The sequence below is a fragment of the Asterias amurensis genome, chromosome 21 (genome assembly GCF_032118995.1).
Source record: "Asterias amurensis chromosome 21, ASM3211899v1".
NCBI classification, from domain to species: domain Eukaryota; kingdom Metazoa; phylum Echinodermata; class Asteroidea; order Forcipulatida; family Asteriidae; genus Asterias; species Asterias amurensis.
In genome coordinates, this window is record NC_092668.1 from 13,517,622 (window position 1) to 13,539,774 (window position 22,153).

At 40.0% G+C, this 22,153-nt stretch overlaps 1 protein-coding gene across 1 annotated transcript in view; it reads left to right on the top strand.

Moving 5' to 3' along the window:
* Window positions 1-22,153, top strand: part of LOC139952861 (uncharacterized) — a 131,837-nt gene that overhangs the window by 12,937 nt on the left and 96,747 nt on the right. Inside the window, 2 exon segments of the mRNA XM_071952126.1 lie at window positions 10,727-10,825; window positions 12,266-12,370. Coding sequence (XP_071808227.1) covers window positions 10,727-10,825; window positions 12,266-12,370 — 204 coding nt within the window.

The following is a 22,153-nucleotide window of genomic DNA, read 5'->3' on the forward strand; positions in this document are numbered from 1 at the left end:
CCCTAGTTTATTATTACCCAATGTGACGTCTCGTTGAAAGATTGCCTTATTATAAAAATCATAACCAATATCATATCACCAGTTGTGCCACACACCTGTCCTCTGAAGGTCAAAGGTCGTGTCCTTGAGACGAAGTCTAGCCCATAGAGTACAATAATAGTATACCCACGCCATGTGGTGGTTGGTAGGCTTCGTGCATGTGTGTACAGGGTTAGCCATTTGTATGCAGTCAGGACCAGTATTGTATAGTGCTAATCCACTTTACAATACAAGAGCGCACACATGAACGCTATTAGTATTTAGCGGCTTAAGTGTGTGTGTTGGATTGGTGTATAGGTGCAGTGTTTCGTAAAGTGGTCTTGGGGCACTGCCATTGAACTGCTTGGCTTGGGAAGTTCACTACAAACTATTAATGCACTCTCTGCTTGATTCTGACTGATTCTCTCCTCCTCTGACATTGGATTTCAATTGGATTTATATTAATAAGAATGACTCTAATAAGGGTAAGTGTATGAATTTCAAGATGGATAAATAGCGACAGATTCATAAATATTTAATTTTGATAATCAGTATATCTCTGTTTATTTTTTTATGTTTACTGTGTTCAAAGTTTAAGCAAGGATTTGGTTTGATCTCCACATTTGCTGGAAATTTAAAAACTTGGTGTGTCCACATTATTCACTTAAAATACATTGAGAAACAGTGGTCCTTTCTCTATGAAAATGACCAATGATAAAACCATCCAAATTTAAAACAGGGTAACCAAAATACACCCATACACACCCCTGGCTAACACTATGACTGTGTTGTTATTAAGCCTTCAAAATGATAGGGTCAAAAAGTTAGACCACTAACTTATAATTTGAAAAATATGATATTGCCAAATCTAGACGTTCATGTTTTCTATTAAAAATTGTGTCATACACTCTAGGGACTTTTTAGGTGTTGTTGTTGGTTTTTTGTTTCCAAGGAAAATATAGTGGTTGTACTTATATTTCAATCTTGTATAAGAGCAAACATTTAATTGTTGCTCCTTGCCCTGCCCCTAACTAAGTTAACTTCAAACTGATTGTCGGTGGAAATTCTGCAGGATAGTTATGACAGATACTAAGGGATTAACTTGTCTAAAAAATACATAAAATACACTGCTCTATGAACTTGATATTACAATCTATGATATTACTGTCACTAGGCCGTCAGTAGTGTACATTACTTCATTTAAGGCTGTGACTGAGTGATATGCGTGTATGATGACAGTTTTTACTGCCGTTAAAGTTTAGTGACATCATGTCTGCTGATTTGGGCTCTGCGAAAAGAACTCGTGTGTGGTTTGGGCATCTTGTAGTTTGTACACTTTACTTCTTGCGTTGTTGTTGTTTTGGTGTGGGTACTGATATTGACTAGCCATATGTGTTGGTATTGACTGATACACCTGCTGAACCTATTGGTAGTCACCCAAATAATTCAATGATCCGGAGGCCAGATTTGACTCTGCCTGTCAACCTTGCCTGTAGTAGACCCTTCTTCGGAAACGTCGACCAGGCTAGTTGACAACATTTTATTTCTGTCAGCATTACCCATATTTGGTTATTTGCCAGATGGTTTGGTTATAGAAAGTCTGGTGTAAGTATTTAGAATGCAGAGAGAATAAAAGCTCAGTTAATCTTAGATCCTTGACATGTGTGTGTAGTGTGAATGCACATTACTATACGCACGTACATTTTAGATCTAATCCATAATGCCTATTATTACCTCAAACAAGTAGTGGTACAGCTGGGTGCCCAATTTCATAAAGCTGTTAAGCAGAAAATACTGCTTAGCAAATGCCTTTGTATAACAAAAAAAGAGCGGGGCACCAGTTACAACAGTGCAAACTTTAAAGGAATTTTTGCTGGTAAATAGTTTCTGTTTAGCAAGATTTTTGCTGGCTTGTCTCTAGAAATGTTTGGTCCAAACCCTGTGGACCAGTCAAAAAGCTGGTGGACCAGTGAAATGATAAGCTAACTTGTCCTGCTGGATAGTCACTCAAAAAGTTAAGAGCAATCCCTGTGGACTAGTCAAACATCTGGTGGACCAGTGAAATGACAAGCTAACTTGTCCTGCTGGATAGTCACTGAAAAAGTTAAGAGCAATCCCTGTGGACTAGTCACAAAGCTGGTGGACTAGTGAAATGACATGCCTAACTGGCTAGTCATTGAAAAGTTAAGGGTAATCCCTGCTATTCTTTCCCAACCCTCTCTTTCACCCGATTGTACCTCTGCCAAAGCACATGAATGCAAAAAAGCAACGAGAAGTTTAGGAGGGCAAGCGTTTCCCACACAACGGACTCCTACAAATTAGTCCAGGGCTGATCCCCCAAGGCTTGGAGGGGAACTCTCTCCACTGGACTCGGACAACGTTGATCGAAGTCATTCATGAGTTTGACAGTTGTGGGAAAGTTGGCCTGGATGTGGCAGGTATTTCCCTTTGACCCTGACAGCTTGACTGTGGGGTAATCCTTGCTGAAATGAATGGAATGTCGCTGGGAAAACTATGCTGGGTATGATGAAGGGTGTATGACCACAGCTTGGGTTTTTGGTAGTGGAACAATTCATTATAAGGGGTCAAAATTTGCTGTAAATTGATAAAGTAGCCGCCTAAATTGATCAGTTATTTGATGTGAATGAATGATGGTGTACATGTAGACCTACATTGCGCATGAAAATGTTTTTTGGTTCTTGAAGGGGTAGTCTAATTTTTTTCTCAAACCAAGGGCAACCAGTTTGAAGAAGGGGCACTGATCAAGGACACCCAGTTGAAGGAAGGGGCACCCAGTTAGAGAAGGGGCAATGGTGGAGGGCACCCAGTTACCGGCAGGGGCACTCAATAAGCGGAAGGTGCAGCTCGGTTAGAGGAAGGGGCAGCCCGGTCAGAGGAAGGGCCAGCCCGGTTAGAGGAAGGGGCAGCCCGGTTAGAGAAAGGGGCACTGATCAAGGGCACCCGGTTAGAGCAAGGAGCACCAACTACATTCCCCCTGTTGGTTCTGTAAGGCTTCTTCAATGTCTGAACAGTGAACATGACCATATTGTCGTGACCATGATTAAATGCAAGGTCTTCATGTCTCCATGTTGACATTACCAATTTTCCAAGGCTGGCCGATCGTTATCTAGTGCATGCAGAGTCATTTATTACTGGTAGGCGACCGTGAACATGTAGGTCAGCAGAGCATAAATAAGTCAATTAGTTTGCCCCAGTGCTGTGGATTTTAATATTTCTCTCTCAAAAAGAGAACAAAAAATTATTTTTTATCGGGTAATTCTGTCTATTGGAATGACTGATGAAAGATGGTCGTTTATTTACATAGTGTATGAGTCAAGGAATGTGGATTTAGTTTCATTGATACTTGTACTATGTAGCATGAAATTTTCGCTGAGTTTTTGGAATTGGTAAAGGCCTACTTGTTATGTTTGTGTAGTAATAATAATAATAACAACTGTATTTATAATATAATACTAGCGCCTAACACCTTTTAAAGATGAAAGTCTCAAGAACAAAAATAAAATTACAACTATATATTTGCTGAACTGAATAGAACTGTTTTGCGATGACACTTGAAATGTGAGTTGGTGGTACAGCTTATTCGTGTTAAATATTTAATATTCAGAATTAATAATAATTTAGTACTTTGCTGTAAATCACAAAGTGCGCATGTGGTTTTATCGAAAAGTTCCTTCCTTATTATTTGATCAGGAATACCTGAGTAAATTTAGGCGAAAGTTCCGACAATACCTTCCATTTTGTGTGGAAATTTTTTCACTTTCTTCCTCGAGATTTTATAATACTTTTTTTTGCGGTACTCCAAAAAATCTTTGAAATTTATATTAATTTACAAATAATACGGAAACCAGATAAATCATAAAAGTTTCCAATACTGAAACCTCGCCCTTACAAAATTCCACTTGGTAATAAAATCTGAAATTATACCCGTGAATAAAAATATCTTTCTACACAGCTTGTTCAACTCGCGGCTTTTAATAAAATACTCATGTGTCAAAGTTTTCAGACAATCTGACGAACTCATCTTATCACGTAACAATCAAGAACATGACTAGATGGAGGAAAATCATCCAGACTCGAGTGGAAATTTAGTCCTGACATCCGAAACTGTCTGGGCAGACTTTCTATTTGGTCTGGCCGATCTTTTAACCTGTGGATGTAATCAGTTGCACAACATGTTGATATAACACCCTTTCACTGTCAGGTATACCTTCCCTTTAAAGGGAAGGTACACTATTGGTAATTGTCAAAGACCAGTGTTCTCACTTGCCGTATCTCAACATATGCATAAAATAACAAGCCTGTGAAAATTTGAGCTCAATTGGTCATCGAAGTTGGGAGAAAATGATGAAAGACACCCTTGTTGGACGAATTTGTGTGCTTTCAGATAGGAATAAAAGACTTCTAGCTAGAAGTCTTTAAATGTTTTAGTGAGAAATTACCTCTTTTTCAAAAACTACGTTACTTCAGAGGGAGTCGTTTCCCACAATGTTTTATACTATCAACAGCTCTCCAATGCTAGTTACCAAGTCAGTTTTTAAGTTAATATTTGTTTTGAGTAATTACCAAACGTATACCTTCCCTTTAAATGTATCATACAGGGTTGGTAGAGTATTCCATGGTATTAACAAACTTTGGAAATTTGGGCTTAACCCGTCGTGTGAGTTGAGAGAAAATAGTGAAAAGCCATTCACAATTTTCAGTGGTCCCAATATTTACCATAAATATCCCCCAGAGATTGTCCTACAAACTGTATTCCTATTTTCAGTTTCACTATTGCTCTCAGCAACAACAAAAAAGGCCAAAAAGATGGCCAGTTATATTATAAGAGGTTGGAGTGGTTCTCTTGGTCCATGCCTTGACCAACTGCATAAATAACTGAAGTCCCCTCCCCCTCTTACGATCTTCAACCAGTGAGTTGAATCATAGAGTTAGAAGACCTTGGGACCTTGGGGTTTTGAGTCAATGACCTTATCCTCGCCAGTTCTGGAAGAGATTCCAAAACAAAAACACTTCTCTGGAAAGAGGCTTTGTCACCTGGCCCTGCTTTTGTTGTTATTGTATTAAAATGTGCCCCCCTTGAAACATTTGATGAGTGCTCCTGATGTTTGTTATACGCATAAAACCCTGAAACATTCTGAGGTGGTTTGTTGAAGGGTATTCTTCTTTGTATTTGTCTCACTGTCATCAAAACATTGCCGGAAGAAAAGGTAGCGTCGGAAATGCAAAGATGTTTCTCTGAAAAGAGTTTATGGTGATCTAAATAACAAGTGTTGTTTTTTCCTTGGCCTTTGATTTGTGTGAATGTTTTACGTTTGACATTTTCTCTGAAAATAGTTTTGTTGATCTAAACAAATAGTGTGGTTTTCTTCATTGGAGTTTATGGTGATCTAAATAACAAGTGTTGTTTTTTCCTTGGCCTTTGATTTGTGTGAATGTTTTACGTTTGACATTTTCTCTGAAAAGAGTTTTGTTTATCTAAGCAAATAGTGTGGTTTTCTTCATTGGCCTTTGATTTGTGTGAATGTTAAATGTTTGTTTTTATAACTACTGCGTCATATCGTCCTGACCAGAACTGTAGGTTTGAGGTGGGATTCGTTTAGAAATATTTTAATTAAAATCAACAATGTAAGACCATCGTGTTTTTATTGCTGGCTAGTCATTGAAAAAGTTAAGGGCTAACCCTGAAACTTTATTAGCAGTTCATACCTGATTTTACAAATTAGCAATCAACTGGACCAATTTGTGATATAAAATGATTCCCTTTTACAGGATTTGAACAAAGTTTAACTTTAAGCACCCAAACCGATCTGGGTTTTTTTCCTTTTAGCTGAAAGTGCATTTTTACTGACCTTGGCTTTCTGTACACACCAGGACCTTGTACACAAATAACCCACACCTTGTGAATAACATACACCCACACAATAAACCCAATTGAAACCCTTTCTACCTGGGTTTTCTTTTTCAAAAGGGGTACCACAAGCCAAGGTTCTCTCAGTGCCGAGGTGTCCGCCCACTGGATGCCAAGGTTTACGAATCTCACGCTGGGACAGAATTGAATCGGGTTACTGGGTTTCACAATACTTTTAGAGTTGTTTGGGAGTAGAGTATGGCCCACTTCGATAGAGCTGTTAAGCAGAAAATTCTGCAGAGCAAAGTTCTGTGCTAAGCAAGAAATGAATGGGTTACCAGTTGCAGCAGTTGCCAAGGTTTACGAATCTCACGCTGGGACGGGATTGAATCGGGTTACTGGGTTTCACAATACTTTTAGAGTTGTTTGGGAGTAGAGTATGGCCCACTTCGATAGAGCTGTTAAGCAGAAAATTCTGCAGAGCAAAGTTCTGTGCTAAGCAAGAAATGAATGGGTTACCAGTTGCAGCAATATCTGGATGCCAAGGTTTACGAATCTCACGCTGGGACGGAATTGAATCGGGTTACTGGGTTTCACAATACTTTTAGAGTTGTTTGTGAGTAGAGCATGGCCCACTTTGATAGAGCTGTTAAGCAGAAAATTCTGCAGAGCAAAGTTTTGTGCTAAGCAAGAAATGAATGGGTTACCAGTTGCAGCAATATCTGGTTTCCGAATCTCATTGATTTAAAGGCAGTGGACACTATTGGTAACTACTCAAAATAATTATTAGCACAAAACCTTACTTGGTGACGAGTAATGGGGAGAGGTTGATGGTATAAAACATTGTGAGAAACGGCTCCCTCTGAAGTGACATAGTTTTCGAGAGAGAAGTAATTTTCCTCGAATTTGATTTCGAGACCTTAAGTTTAGAATTTGAGGTCTCGAAATCAACCATCTAAACGCACACAACTTCGTGCGACGAGGGTGTTTTTTCTTTCATTATTATCTCTCAACTTCGACGACCAATTGAGCTCAAATTTTCACAGTTTTCTTATTTTATGCATAATGTTGAGATACACCAAGTGAGAAGACTAGTCTTTAACAATTACCAATAGTGTCCACTGCCTTTAATAATAATAAAAAAGGTAATATTTCTTCATTATGTCAGCCAGTCAATGAATTAGATGCCTGTTTATCGATTGGCACAAACTGCTGTAAGAAAATAAAAAACATTCAGCACATCATATCGACCCCTAGCCTTAATAAAACAGCCTGTCCGTGCTGGCTGTTCATGAACATAGACACTTAAAATAACAACATCGCTGCAAGGAACTGCGTGTACATGTATACTCAAACAGAATTATGCCAAACCCTACCGTCTAAAAATAACCTCTTTCAATAACGCTCGAACACCAAAAAAAAAGAAGCTCATTTGGAGAATGGATTTTTGTTTGCGATTGTGTGCGGAATTGTTAGAAATGTCTGGCGGCTTTGGAGGATTATAAATCGTGTTGCGAACTTGACAGCAATCACTGTAGAATTTCTGATTCATGTTGGACATTTTTTCTGACTGTTATTTATGACCTACACCAGTATTAAAGGGTCCGTTGGTTTTCTGAATTAGAATTTCATCTTTTGGTTGCAAAATGCAGGCAATTGGCGTGGCGTGTCATGGCCAAGCAGTTAAGAGCACCGGATTCAAGCTGTGGTGTTTGATCAGCAGGGTGTGGGTTCGAATCCCGGTTGTGACACTTGCTACTTAAAATTGGGGAGGTAGTACTTTCTGCTCTATCAGCCAGGCTTTGAATTGATGATACCCAAGCCTACATCCATATGGACTGTAAAAGGGGTAACGCTGTTTCAGCACTAGGAGTAGGTGGCAACGTCCTCTGGAAAAAATAATTGTAGCCCACACCTTGAAGTGGCCTTCAGGCCTTGTGTGTCTGGCAACTTGCATAGAAAAAAATTAAAAAGCGTTACTTTGTTGTATATTAGCAACCATACATGTATATGTATATAGGCTCAATACATCGTGTTTACAAACCAGCTGTCAGTTTTGGTTCTGTTTAATGTGAAGATGATATCAGAAAGTCTGGTAAAAAACACGGCTGACATTTTAGCTGGTACTACTAATTGGCAACGGTAACCCAACCTGGTTTTTAATCAATGCGCAGTATTGACTATAGTCTTAAACATGGAACCTCAGCTCGGTGTGATAAACAAGTGTGCGCTCAATTGGGAGAGAAATATAATTTACAACAACAAAATATCAGGGGGGAAAAATGAGGGGAAATAAAGGGGGGAAAAAGGAGGGGAAAAAAGAGAAAAGAGAAGAAAAAAAAATCCAAATTAAATTCGTGAAAAATTACTTCTTTCTCGAAAACTACGTCACTTTAGAGGGAGCTGTTTCTCACAATGTTTTATACCATCAACTTCTCCCCATTACTCGTAATCAATAAAGGTTTTATGATGATAATTATTGTGAGTAATTACCAATAGTGTCCACTGCCTTTAACACAAGGCCCTGGTTAAACATCAGCCATTTAACATCCGAGCTGGGTCTTGAATAGGGTTACTGATGTTATTTCTTGCCAGAGTAACATTACGAGGCTCAGCTTGAGTTCGGCGGAGTTAATATCTAGGTCTGGGTAAATGAGAACATGATTAAATTGTGCCAGAGACGGGAGAGGGGCATGTTCAGTTTAGGCCAAATAAAATAAAAACATGTTTGGCATCCCCGCCTGCTTCCGTTTTAGAGGCCGCCTCTTTTTTTGTTTTTTTCTCTAGTCTCGTACTTTTAATGATAAATTTTGTCATTAAAAAAGGAAACATTTTTACAATCTCAGACAAAAATTTTTTTCATTTGTCTTTTTAAAACCCAGCCGGTTGTCTTAAAAAAAAAAGGGCAGCCATTAAAATAAAAAAATAAAAATAAAAAAACAACCTTCCCTTTTTTCAAAAAGGCAGGCGCTAAACATGCTATTTTTTTTATTTGGCCTTAATTGAATGTTTTGGACATTATGGGAGTGATGGACGGCGAGGATGCATAGACATGATCTTGAAAGAAGCCAGAAGCCATCAACCCTTTTCACATGAATGCAAGTTAGCAGGGGACCCATGCTTAATTTGAGCATGGTTGTGAAATTTTTCAAATTGCACTTCATGTGAAAGGACAAAGTCTGTTGTGAAATGTCAAACTGTCCTCATGTCTCGACATCATCAACATGATTGTCCTTTCTTACAAGGTGCATTTTTGTGAAATTTCACAACCATGATAAAATAAAGCAAGAGACCCATGCTTAATTGCTGTCGTGTGAAAAGGGCTATAGTCATTGCCGAAGCTGCTTGATTTTGACTATGGCTGACAGCTTCGTACAGTAGGGAGGAAGCAGTGCATGTTTATCTTGATCCTCTTTCATAGAGCTGCTTTACCTCAAGTTTATCCGGTCACTTCGTAGAAAAGCTATGAATCTAATCTGGCGGTAATCCCCCCTTTCATTCTTGATTCACTGACAAAACTAGATTATCCAGCATTGACAGGATTACTATTCAAATCCTGTTTTGTAGCTTGTACCTTTATCCGTAGATCTACAAAATTATCTTTAAAAAAAAATATTTAAAAAACCGCACCTAAAACACCCCAGGCTCCTAGGTGCTTTGTCACTCTATGGTTATGATTTGTAACTGTCAGGTTTTTGGTCGAACACAAAGCCACGGTTAGGTTCTTGCAGCTGAATAATAAAATAATGACCCATTCAAACTTCACAGTCGTTCTGACGCTTCAAACTACATCAATTCTTCAATTGTCAATTGCAATTTTAGAGCTCTCCCTCTGTTGGTGTTTAGTTTTATTTTAGCCTTCACAGATCTAGGCCACTCTTTTGGAAAAATTTTCTAGAATCAGTGCCCAATATTACCTGCTTAAGTAGTAAATATTGCTTAGAGGTTTTCTGCTAAACAAAAATATGCAGGAGCAATAACAGATTGTTGGTACAACTCCCACTCGAATTGTCTTTGTTCAACCATTTCAAATTTACTCAATTTAATCAAAATTCAGTTAACCACACATCCACACAATAAATCTGTTCTTGTCTATGAAACCCATCCGCAAAGGACCTCCTGAACTATCGATCGATCGCAGCTTCACAAAACGAAGTTTCTTTGTCAAAATCCAGGTGTCTTTCCTTCAGGAAAATGACACTGGTGCTGCCATGGATAGTCAATTTGTTGCCGCTGGCTTCACAGAAAGAAAAGTTGATTTTTTTTTTAAAGAGATGTATTGCGTAAAACATTATGTTGTCAGAATTGACACCTGGAAATTGCTCGAAGGCGTCAAAGGACAACTACGGTCTTTTTATTTTGTGATGAAATTTTTAGGAGAAGTGCATGAAAGGTAATTGCAATATTCATCATTATGGATTAAATGTTAAATGGTGGTAGACTGCAAGAAACCTGTTCACCTGTTCTTGCAGGCAAAGTGTAAAAGTTATGCTTTGAACTATTCAGATGCCATGACTTTCTTGCTACTTTTGTCTGATTCAGGATTTTTCTTTTGCCCTTGGAAAAATCTGAAAAATTATGATTCATAGCATAGCATAAAAAGTTTATTAAAATAAGTCTTCATCGTGTGTGAAAATATTTTTTAAAGGTTTTTCCCCCCACTTATTTCTTGTGACTTCGATGACCGATTGAGCTAAAACTTTCACAGGTTGGTGGTTTCCTGTATATGTTTGGTAACACACACAGTGTGGATACTGGTCTTTGACAAATACCAACGCTACCCATTCATGTGCTTCAAGGTGCTTCTTGTAAAACATTCTCCTCTTCTTATTTCTACAGAAGGAAAATGCGGACGGGGCTCCGCCGGCCAAGCCGGAGAAACCGGAGAAACTTATGACAGACAACACTCCGTCACCGGACGAGGCACAGACATCAGTGGTAAGTGGCTTTCAGAACAGACTAGACACGCGCAAAACAAAAATATGCACACCATTTGTAGCGAAACCGGAAATGACCACATCGAATGGGCGTGGCTGATCCACCTTTGCAGACATGCCAACTAGTACGTTTTTCCCACACTTAGTACGGGTTTTTGTTCAAAATACATACTTTGTAGGGGTTTTTAAAAAAAAAAAAAAAAAAAAAAAAAAAAACAGTTTTGAGCAGCGCCAACTTTGCATTTACACTTGTATTTCGAATCCACTTTGCTGGATCTGATCTACAAGTTGCCTGATTCAACCCTCCTCGAGAGGTCCGAGATTAAAATTGGCATATCTTGAACCGGCAATTTTGACACTAGCCGTTAATCCACATTGCCAAAATTGATCTAGATCTTTCTTGATCTAGTGTAAACGGGGTGCAAGGGGAGACCCAGGCCCCGCCTTCTGTTTATCTCAATGACACCCCTGACATTTTGGTAAGTGGCAAAGCTTGTTACCCTTGGTGGTAAGGTCACCTCAATTAGAAAATAGAATACTCCAAGGGACCATTTCAAGGGCCATCAAGGATGCAGTGACAGGGTCCGAAATAAATCTTTAAAGGGTCTGTATACGTTTGGTAATCACCCTTAAAATGAATGACCATAAACACATTTGGCAGCTTTTGATAGTACTATAAATCATTTTTAGTTCAAGGCAGTGGACACTATTGGTAATTGTCAAAGACTAGCCTTCACAGTTGGTGTATCTCAACATATGCGTAAAATAACAAACCTGGGAAAATTTGAGCTCAATCGGTCATCGAAGTTGCGAGACAATAATAAAAGAAAAAAAAAACACCCCTGTCACACCAAGTTGTGTGCATTTAGATGGTTGATTTCGAGACCTCAAGTTCTAAACCTGAGGTCTCGAAATCAAATTTGTGGAAATTTACTTCTTTCTCGAAAACTATGGCACTTCAGAGGAAGCCAATTCTCTCAATGTTTTATACCATCAACCTCTCCCCATTACTCGCCACCAAGAAAGGTTTTATGCTAATAATTATTTTGAGTAATTACCAATAGTGTCCACTGCCTTTAATTTCACTTCGAAGTATTGAGGTTTTATTCAACAAAATTTGAATCTGTGAATCATAAGGTTACTGGCCTGACAAGTAAAGTCCAGTGTAAAGGTCAAGCCCTGCACTAGGGGTTGTTTGCGTCCAAAAGAACTCAGTAACGAAAGGGCGAAGCCTGGTTTATTCATCCTGCAAATGAGAGTGCGGTATGAATGTTGATGTCACAAATCTGGAAAACAAAACTTGGAACCATGTTCAATTCCTGCAAAACATTTGCTGCGAAAACAGCCATGTGGCGATGAAACTCACTTCGCATTTGCATTCAATATAAACCGGGCTTGACACAGCTAATTGAGTGTGATTTATTGCCATTTGTTTGTGCAGCAATCAGATGGTAATGCCAGCTTCTTAAGAGCAGCAAGAGCTGGCAACCTAGAGAAGGTCTTGGACTACTTGAAGGGCAGCACAGACATCAACACCAGTAATGCGGTAAGTACACATGGAGTCTCATCTTGGAAAGGGCAAGGCCATTTTGAAAAGGGCATGGCCATTTTGAAAAGGGCATTTCCATTGGACAATCTTAATATGAACTTAAATTCATGCAGGCTCATACAATTTTTTAATTCATTAAGGGTGTCGGGGTGTTGCATGTCATGGCCTAGCAAGTTAAGAGCACTGGACTCGAGCTGGTGTTTCTGATCAGCAGAGTAGGGGTTCGAGTTCCAGTAGTGTTTTTTTTTAAGGAGAATATCTAGCATTGCCCTGTAACTCCCATATCAAATTGAGCAGAGGATAAAAGTTCAAGAACCAATGAATAATTTAGGCTTTACTGTTAAAAGATGTAAGACTTCTGAGTATTTTTTGTGCATTTTGGAATGGTTAGCATTTAACACTGTCTGTATGGCATAGTTTACTGGGGTGGTTGCAGCAACTGACAAGTGTTATAGCCCCCTCTATTGCCAGGCTCTCACCTCATTACAATATTCCCAGTCACACCCATTGAATGTTTTACTTCCCCTCATTTCATTGGTTCACTCAGTGACCCTTCTACCTCATGAGGTAATCAATCTACTCTATGCTTGCAAAGAACAGGACTGGCATGTTCCATTCTGTTTAATAGGGGTGAAAGGATATTAATATGTGCAGGTTGTCTTTGCCAACAGTGCAATGTACAGTAGTATGCAAATTAACTTTGATTGTTCCATTGCATTTGTGGAGGGGTGGAAAACATAACAAGTGACATAAAATGTGTTGCTCTACACTAATATCCTAATAGATTAAAGGGTTGTGTGTTATTTTATTGTAAGGAACGAATATGGACAATAATGAAAACGTTTTGGTTTAAAGGGAGGGTTGTGCATTTGGTAAATGCTCAAAACAATTATTGGCCCTAAACCAAGTCCTTGGTAAAGAGGACTGGTTGATACTATAAAACGTTATTTGAAATGATACCCTAAAGTAATGTAGTTTTAGAAGAAGAGGTTATTTTTTACCCTAAAAAAATAAATTCAAACGTGAATCCCAGAAAGGCTTAATGCATGAAGCCTTTCACTGCAGTTGTAAACATAATTATGGAAAAGTTTAATCCATAAAAAGTGAAACTTAGATATAGGTTTTAAGTTTCAAGGCTGAAACATAAATACAGTAAACAGAGAAAGCACTTAAAAGACTAACTTAATGGATGTAGTGTAAATAAAAACATGCCTTCTGGACATTGTACATGTACATAGGATGCAGGCATGAGACAAATGCATTTGCGAAAACATATTCGGGCCGACTCTTCCTTTTCTAGAAATCTGAATTTTTAAATTATAATTTTTTTTTTTCAAAACTGAAATCCAAAGCGTACAAGTTTTCTTTTCTCAACACAGTACTTTTATAATGTTGGCAAAAACCCTTAACCAACAATCATGAAACTGCCAACTTTCCTTGATTCTGCAGAAAGTTCCTGATAATAAAACAAATCTTTCAATGTTCTGATGAACAAGAAGAAAATCTCTGTGAATTTTGGAACTTTGTCCCTAGTAAGTTGAATGTAAATATCTCCCTGATTGTGCAAGATGAAAACATCATTAGCTCTGTAATATTTTTGTCAGATGCATGTGGCATAAATCAAACTAGACACGCATCACAAAGCTACAATTTCACTTCTTTTTGCAAAAATTAGCATTAATTTTCAGTTTTTGTTTGTATATTACTTTGTCTAAACTCAGTAGAGAATTTAATATTGATCAAACATTTTGTGCAAAGCTTGTAAACGATAATTTTCGGCAGCGTTTTTTTCTTCTTCAAATATGCCAGGGGTTCTAAATAGTGAACTCACCTGTACTCTTTTTTATGCAAAGTAGAGCCCAAGTGTTCCTTCAATGATCCATTTCCTGTCAGAAACAATCTGTCCTTAGATTGCTTCTTAAACAGAATAATGAGATTTCCTTCTGGTAGCCACTTCAGTTCCTTCGGGGACAGAGACACTTTTTCTATATTGAAAAACCTGGTCAGCTAATTTGAAACGAGAACAGTGACACTTTTTCTATATTGAAAAACCTGGTCAGCTAATTTGAAACGAGAACAGTGACGTGAATTATCGCAGTTAGGTCTTGATGATGCCAGTGGAAGTCTTTAATGGAGGGGGGTTGTAGAAAGTAGGCGCAATTAACGGTGCGCTTGCCGAGGGAGGTAGGTTTGGGGGAAGTGATCCATTTTTTTAGGGCTGCTAAAAATTGTTTGATCATCACCATGAGCATGCAGTTTCTGAACTCGCTGCTATGTAGGAAATGAAATCATGTAAAGGCGCTTACAAGTAATTGTGAAGGTTAGCTTCAAATGGTTCTTCCTCCATTCTTTCAAATTAATGGAAGAAGACAAATGCCTACAACACAACTATGTTCTTTTCAGTCGATGCAAAGTCAAGTTCCAAAAAACGGGGACTTTGGATTGCCTTAAGTTAATAAAAAAAGAAAGAGAAGGGCATCACATGATCTTTGCTGAAGTTTTTTTCTTTCCGAATTGAACAAATTTTAATTGAATTTTTTTTTTTTTTTTTAACACCCCTTCTCCCGTGCTTTTCAGAAGGATTTGTGTAACACTGTTAAATGCACGTTGTCATATGTGGGAGCTATGTTTTATGTAGCTGCTATGTTGCAACATGGAGGTATAATAAACCTTCCACAGTTGATTTCAAAGTATTGTCGAGTTTTCAAAGCACATGTATTATAGTGTCAAGTAGCTGAACCCTGAGGTTGGGTCCTGATTTTGTTATCGGTAATTATAAAAAACTGAGACATGTCAAATAACCAAAATCAATTATATGATAAACCGAACACATTACAAAGTTAAAATAGCATTCCTGTTAAACAGCTTTTTTTTGTAGCTCAAGTAGCTGTAGGCACTTGAGTACCACAGGGATCACGCAACTCAATTCAAGTCAAGCAATGTACACGAACCCACAAAATAAACGAGAGAGCTCTAATTGATGGTCATAACGTAATCATCGACCTGTACGCCTGGCCAATAGAAACGCATCAATACCCTCAGCGACCGCCTCCGGTGTGAAACGGCAGAGAGAGAGAGAGAGAAATCCAGAGTGAAAGCGTGCCGATTAATTAAAGTAAATGTGGACCGTTTGTAAAGAGACGTGACAAAAAAAAGTGCACGCTGACAAATTTATAATTTTGTGAAGTGATGGACTGGGGCTGAATTTCCATGAAGCTGCTAAGCAGGAATGGTGCTTAGTAACTTAGTGCTTAGCAAATTTCTTTGCTAAGCAAAAAATTTAGTGGGGCACCAGTCACAACATTGTAAACTTCATGGAATGTTGGTTGGTAATCTGTTTCTGCTAAGCAAGATATTTCTGTGCATAGCAAGTTATTTTGCCTTCAGACTTTATGAAATTGGGCACAGGGATCAATTTCATAAAGCTGCTCAGGAGGTAACGGTGATTACAAAAATGAGCTGGGGACAAGTTATAAACACTAAACATTACAAGGTATTTTTTTTATGTGAATTTTTTGAGTCCATTTAATTCAGATTATGAGTGAACAATGTATGTCCACGGCTCGATCTCTCAAAGCACTAAGATTCTTCTTAAGACGAGCTGTCAATATCACCATGGTGATTGGTGACATCCCACTTAGCCATTAACATTGATACCCATCTTTAAGATCAATTGTAGCGCTTTGTGAAATCGAGCCCAGATGTGGCTACAGGAAAAGGAGCTCAAATGTTTGCTGAACGTGAAGCGCTTTTGTGTAGTTTTAAAAATGTCAAATTTCCTGAAAAGCGCAAGAGTTTTTTTTATTAGATCTACTTAAGCACATTTCATTTCAATCTATTACTCCTCACTTAAAGGAGAACTGACAATCGAGTTGTGTATTGTTTGTGTGACCCTTGGAATAAGTACGGGCATGAAACGGCAAGTCTGATCATATAGTAGCTCTTTAGTTTTATTGAGATCTGTAAACGGTGAATCTGTTGGGTGAAGACACGCAAAGACGTCAGTTAAGGTCTTCGGCCCAAAACAGAATGCTCATACAAAATATACAATAATAATTACATAAACTAAACTTTAAAAGAATAAACAATGAAACGATAAAACAATACTCGCGGTTCGCGCCAAAATTAAGGACGCGACCGCCATCTTGGATTTAAGGCAAATTAACGGTGAAATGCAATATAAACAGGTTATTTCCAATCCCAGAAGCAATGATAAAATATACTAAAGGATCTCCAAAATGTTACATTCAGTAACACTGCTAAGATTATTAGGAAAGGCTCTAGAGGTAATAAATATATCTAAACACCGCAAATCAATAAATAGCTAGCGTGATGTTGCAAAAGCAACCAGATATCCACTAAAGTCAACAACATTCTATAAACAAATTGAGACTTGAGGATAGTGCTTATTACATACTATTTAATCTAAGTAGTAATTAGGAAAACATTTAAATGCAAAATATAACAAGATCTTTACCTGTTGGGTGAAGACACGCAAAGACGTCAGTTAAGGTCTTCGGCCCAAAACAGAATGCTCTTGAACCGGAAAGCAGCCCGCAGAGGGCGCTAGCCATGCAAGTAAAGCAAATGATTACGTAACATAAAAATAAACGTGGGGGGGGGGTTGCATCGCACCCGTGACATTATTCCCCCTGGAGAAAAATGTCGTCCTCGGCATGCAACTAACATAACCTATGTTACATATTTACACAATGGAAATTTTACAACTTATGAAAACAAAATGGTGGCAAATGTCTTCCATACCATCCAACCTTTAAACAAAACTCTGGTGTTCCAAGCATTTAGTTAGAACAACAAAAAGGTAAGTATTCTATAACTAAGGAGCAGAACACCAGTAATTTAAATACATCTCTAAATGGTTCCTTCAAAAAAGACTCTGTCATTTTGGTAGACAAAACTTAATGCAGAAGTTAATTACATTACAACTTCAATATCTTGACACATTGAAAGTAACAATTATAACGAAATGAACATAACTCAGAGAGATTTTTTGTTTCTTTCTCTCTATAACAGTATTATTTAAATAATACTTCGTTATCTTCATTGAGTTACAATCAATAATAATACAGTGTATATACAATTGGGGGGGGGGGGTTATTAGATGGAACTGTGTTCTTGCAGAAGGAGACGCAGACAAGCTTTTCTTCTTGTCTTAGCCATAGTAGGCTCTTTCCACTTGTCGAACAGTCGTCGTCCATTGCATATCTTTTCTTGGCGTGATGTATCTCGTGCTTGCAGTTGTTTGGTTTGACCTATGAAGTCATAGGTAAACCTTGTGGGCGGCTGTCTGTTTCTGATAGGTCTAGGGCTCGGTGGCGAAAGATATACCGTACTTTCAGTGTCGTTCGACTCATCTGTAACATCAATAGTTTGGGTTTCCGGTAACTCAGGGGTAAGTTGCGGTGGTGCGACAGGAGGGGAAACTTCAACGACATTGCTTGGCTCAAGATCTATGATTGGTGTGAGGACAGGAGGTGATAGTGACGGAGATAGTGAAGGAGACATTGACGAAGATTCAGTTTCTACTGGGATGAAGTCTATGTCTATCTCTTCGTCGCTAGTTTCACTATGATCCATGATAGTTGGAACTTTCTCACTCTCCTGATGTTCGTCTGATTCTAACTGGGTTTCCTGATGTGGTTCATCGGCTGTTGTGTTGTTCTCTTCTAGTGGGAGAAACATGCATGGAGTCAGCATGTTTCTGTGCACAGTTCTTTCTCTACCGTCACCGAGGGAGCGGAGGCTGTACACAGGTAGATCTTTGTGCTTTGAAATCACAATATAGGGCTGTGATTCCCATCTATCGGCTAATTTGCATGTGCCAATGAGGTTCTTGTTTTGGATGAGGACTCTGTCACCTAGACGTAGAGGAGCGATGGAGGAACCTCTGTCATACAGGCGTTTCTGCTTCGACTGCGCTTGTTTGACGTAGTCGCTGGCCCTTGTGTATGATTTCTGTAGTCTTTCTCTCAGCTGCTCTACATAGTCCGCATAGTTTGAAGTAGACTCTCTCTGAGTGGAATTGAGTCCAAACATCAAGTCGACTGGTAGATTTGGGTGTCTACCAAACATCAGGTAGAACGGAGCATAACCGGTGGAGTCGTGACGTGTGGAGTTGTATGCGTGTGTCATTATTTCGACGTATTGCTTCCAGTCTTTCTTCTGATTTTCTTCTAATGTCCCAAGCATGTTAAGGAGCGTATGGTTAAAACGCTCTGTGACGCCATTTCCTTGAGGGTGATACGGGGTAGTTCGGCTCTTTTTGATGCCACAGATCTTGCATAATTCTCGGATGAGTTGGCTTTCAAAGTTGCGACCCTGATCAGCGTGTAGTCGTACAGGAAATCCGTAGTGCTGTATTATCTTTTCCCAGAGTATCTTAGCAACTGTGCCTGCCTTCTGATCGCGAGATGGAAACGCCTGGGCATACTTGGTGAAATGATCTGTGATTACCAAAATGTTTTCATAGCCACCTTTGCTTCTTTCCAGCTTGAGGTAATCGATGCAGAGTAATTCCATAGGCTCAGTTGTGGTGATGCTGACCAAAGGTACACGCGTTTTTGTAGACGGAGTTTTTCTTAGGCAGCATCGCTTGCATTGTTCACACCAAGTTTTAATGTCACTTGCCATCTTGGACCAAAAGAAGCGGGTTCTTGCGATGTCGAGCGTTCTTTCGTAGCCCAAGTGACCGAAATCATTGTGGAGTGATGTCATTACTGTGTGTCGAAATTGTTCAGGGAGAACAAGCTGTTCGGCTGTTGATCCGTCATGGGTCTTTCTGAGACGATAGAGTACGCCGTTTTTCATGTGAAGCTTTTCCCATTGTCTTAGGTACATGAGGCATCCGAGCTTTTCACAACTCCTCTCTGCTCTGGTTGGTTTTCTTCCTTTCTCTAGATAGTGTATGACTCTGGATATGTCCGTGTCACTTCTCTGAGCGGATATGATGTCTTTCTCTTGTAGTCTCGGCAACTCATTTGATGGGAGTGACGTGTGACTCTGTGTCATGACATCGCATCTTGCAATTGGAGGTTCGATGAAGGGAGTTGTTTCGGGTGGGTGACTGTTGCAGATAGCTTGCACGATGTGGGGAGGAATTGTGATTGCATCCTTTTGGAATGACAAGAGACTTCTTGAAGTATCAGCTTGCGATTTGCGAGAGAGTGCATCAGCCGCTCCGTTGTTCTTTCCGGGCTTGTATTTAACAGTGAAATTGAACTGAGATAGTGCCGCAATCCATCTTTGGCCTGTCGCATCTAGTTTGGCAGATGTAGTGACATAAAGGAGAGGATTGTTGTCTGTCAGCACGGTACATTGGTTGCCCAGAAGATAGTCTCGTAGCTTGTCAGTAATCGCCCACTTCATGGCTAGGAATTCTAACTTATGTGCTGCGTAGCGAGATTCGGCGGGGTTGAGTCCTCTGCTTGCGTAAGCGATGACTCTCTCTGTTCCATTTTGGACTTGGCTGAGGACAGCTCCGAGCCCTACTCCTGATGCATCGGTCTGGAGTATAAACGGGAGTGAATAGTCGGCGTAGGCGAGGATCGGTGGAGATGTCAAGTACTGCTTTAACATGTCCATCGCGTTCTGACACTCTTCTGTCCAGATGAAAGGTGGGGTTACAGATGGAGAGGTGTTTTTGGTATTCTTCTTCTTTCGTCTTGGGTCACCAGCAGTGAGCTTGTAGAGAGGTGAGACAACGTGTGAGTATCCTTTAATAAATCTTCTATAGTAGCCAGTGAAGCCGAGGAAGCGTTGTAGTTCCTTGCGATTAGTGGGGGTTGGCCAGTGCTCTACTTGTTGCGTCTTCTCTGGATCAGTACTAATGCCTTTGTTCGAAACGATGTGTCCGAGGTATCTAACTTCTTCTTGGAGGAGGTTACACTTGGACGGCTTCAGTTTCAGACCGTGTTGCCTCAAACAGGAGAACACTTTAGAGAGGCGGTCGAGATGGTCTTCGAAGTTGGCAGAGAATATGATGATGTCATCGAGGTAGAGAAGACACGTGACGTAGTTTTGCTCTCCGAGACAAGTCATCATCAGACGTTGGAATGTAGCTGGGGCATTTGCTAAGCCGAAGGGCATCCGATTACATTCAAATAGTCCCATGGGGGTAGTGAACGCTGTCTTAGGTATGTCTTCGTCTTCCATTTGAACCTGCCAGTAGCCTGATGTGAGATCTAGAGTGGTGAAGAGTTGAGCATTTCCAAGAGCGTCCAGTGCTTCATCGATGCGAGGGAGAGGATATGCATCACGTACAGTTTTGCTGTTCAGGCGACGATAGTCAATACATATCCGCAGTGAACCATCCTTCTTATGGGCTATCACTATCGGTGAGGCGAATGGACTGTTACTTCTGCGGATGACACCTGCTTCTTCCATGGCCTTGAGATGATCTTTGACAGCTTGGTATTGTGAAGGAGGAATTCGGCGGTGAGGAAGTCGAAAGGGTTGATTGTCTATGAGTGGGATGGAGTGCTTCATCGTCGACGTACATCCAAAGTCCAGGGGACTGGATGAGAATACGTCAGAGTAATTCTGAAGGAGACTCTCTAGCTGCTGCTTTTGTGACTCGCTGTCTAACTTCGCTTTGGATAGGTCAACAAGTGGTGTATGTTTAACATCTCCTGGACTTTCATGGACTTGGCTCAGCTGATAAGAAGGAGAAACATCTTCGTCTTCCTGTCTAGCTTGTAACGTTTCGTAGTCTTCATTGAGTGGTAGATCATCAATGCGCTGGATGTATGCTAGCTGTGCGAGTTTGCAGTTGCGTTTGATGGTTATGGGCTTGGCGGAGATGTTGCAAAGTCTCACGGGTACTTGGCAGTTAGATTCAACATCTGTGACCAGGTTGCTAACTTTTAAAGATGAAGAGCTTCGAGGAAAGTTTTCAACTACTGCAGTGTACGGACCTTTGCCAGGGGGTGCCTGACAAATGATGTCTACTTCTTGGCCTGCTGGTATCACTCGGGGGTATCGGCCGATGTACCTAGCGTAGCCGATGGTACCGTCGCTGTGGCTACCAGGTTCTGAAGCAGAAATACTGTTGAAGGCTGCATACCATGCAGAGCTCTTCGGAGGCAGGAACTTATTACTCTTTGTCACTTGATGGTCTCTCTTCACTGCTCTGATGACATTAGTACCAATGAGGACTGGAACGTTTCTACGGTAACTGTCTGCTTGTACAACAAATGTAGGAACATCCTTGTAGACGACGTCCATTATAGTGATGGTTAAAGGGATGACACCTCGGTGAGGAACGCTGTGCCCACTAGCACTTTCGATGGAGACTTCTGAAGGAGAAATTTCCATGTTCTGGAGCTCAGGGTTTTGCCTCAAGATGTCTTCCGTTATCGACGTGATCTGGGAGCCAGAGTCTATTAGGGCAGTGTAGTTCACACCATTAACGTTGACGACGTCTTCGTTTGTTGGACCAATCAATTGCTGGTGATGGAGAGGTATGTTACCACCGTGGCATATTGAAGACAGACGTGGTGCAGTGTTTGAAGGAGAACTTACTACTGGGCTCGCTGATTCCCGGCCTCTGACGGCTTGCCCATTGGCCGTGGGCCGTTGGAGTTTAAAGGGGCACTTCTGCATCCTTTGGCAATATGACCTTCATTGCCGCATCTGTGGCAGTAGAACACTCGTTGACCAGAGGCATGTTGGTCTGTTCTTGGTTGCTGAGGTCCACGTGGAGTTTGATGAGAGATATGATCTACCCTCAGAGCTAGTTGATGGACAGTGGCGAGAAGTTCT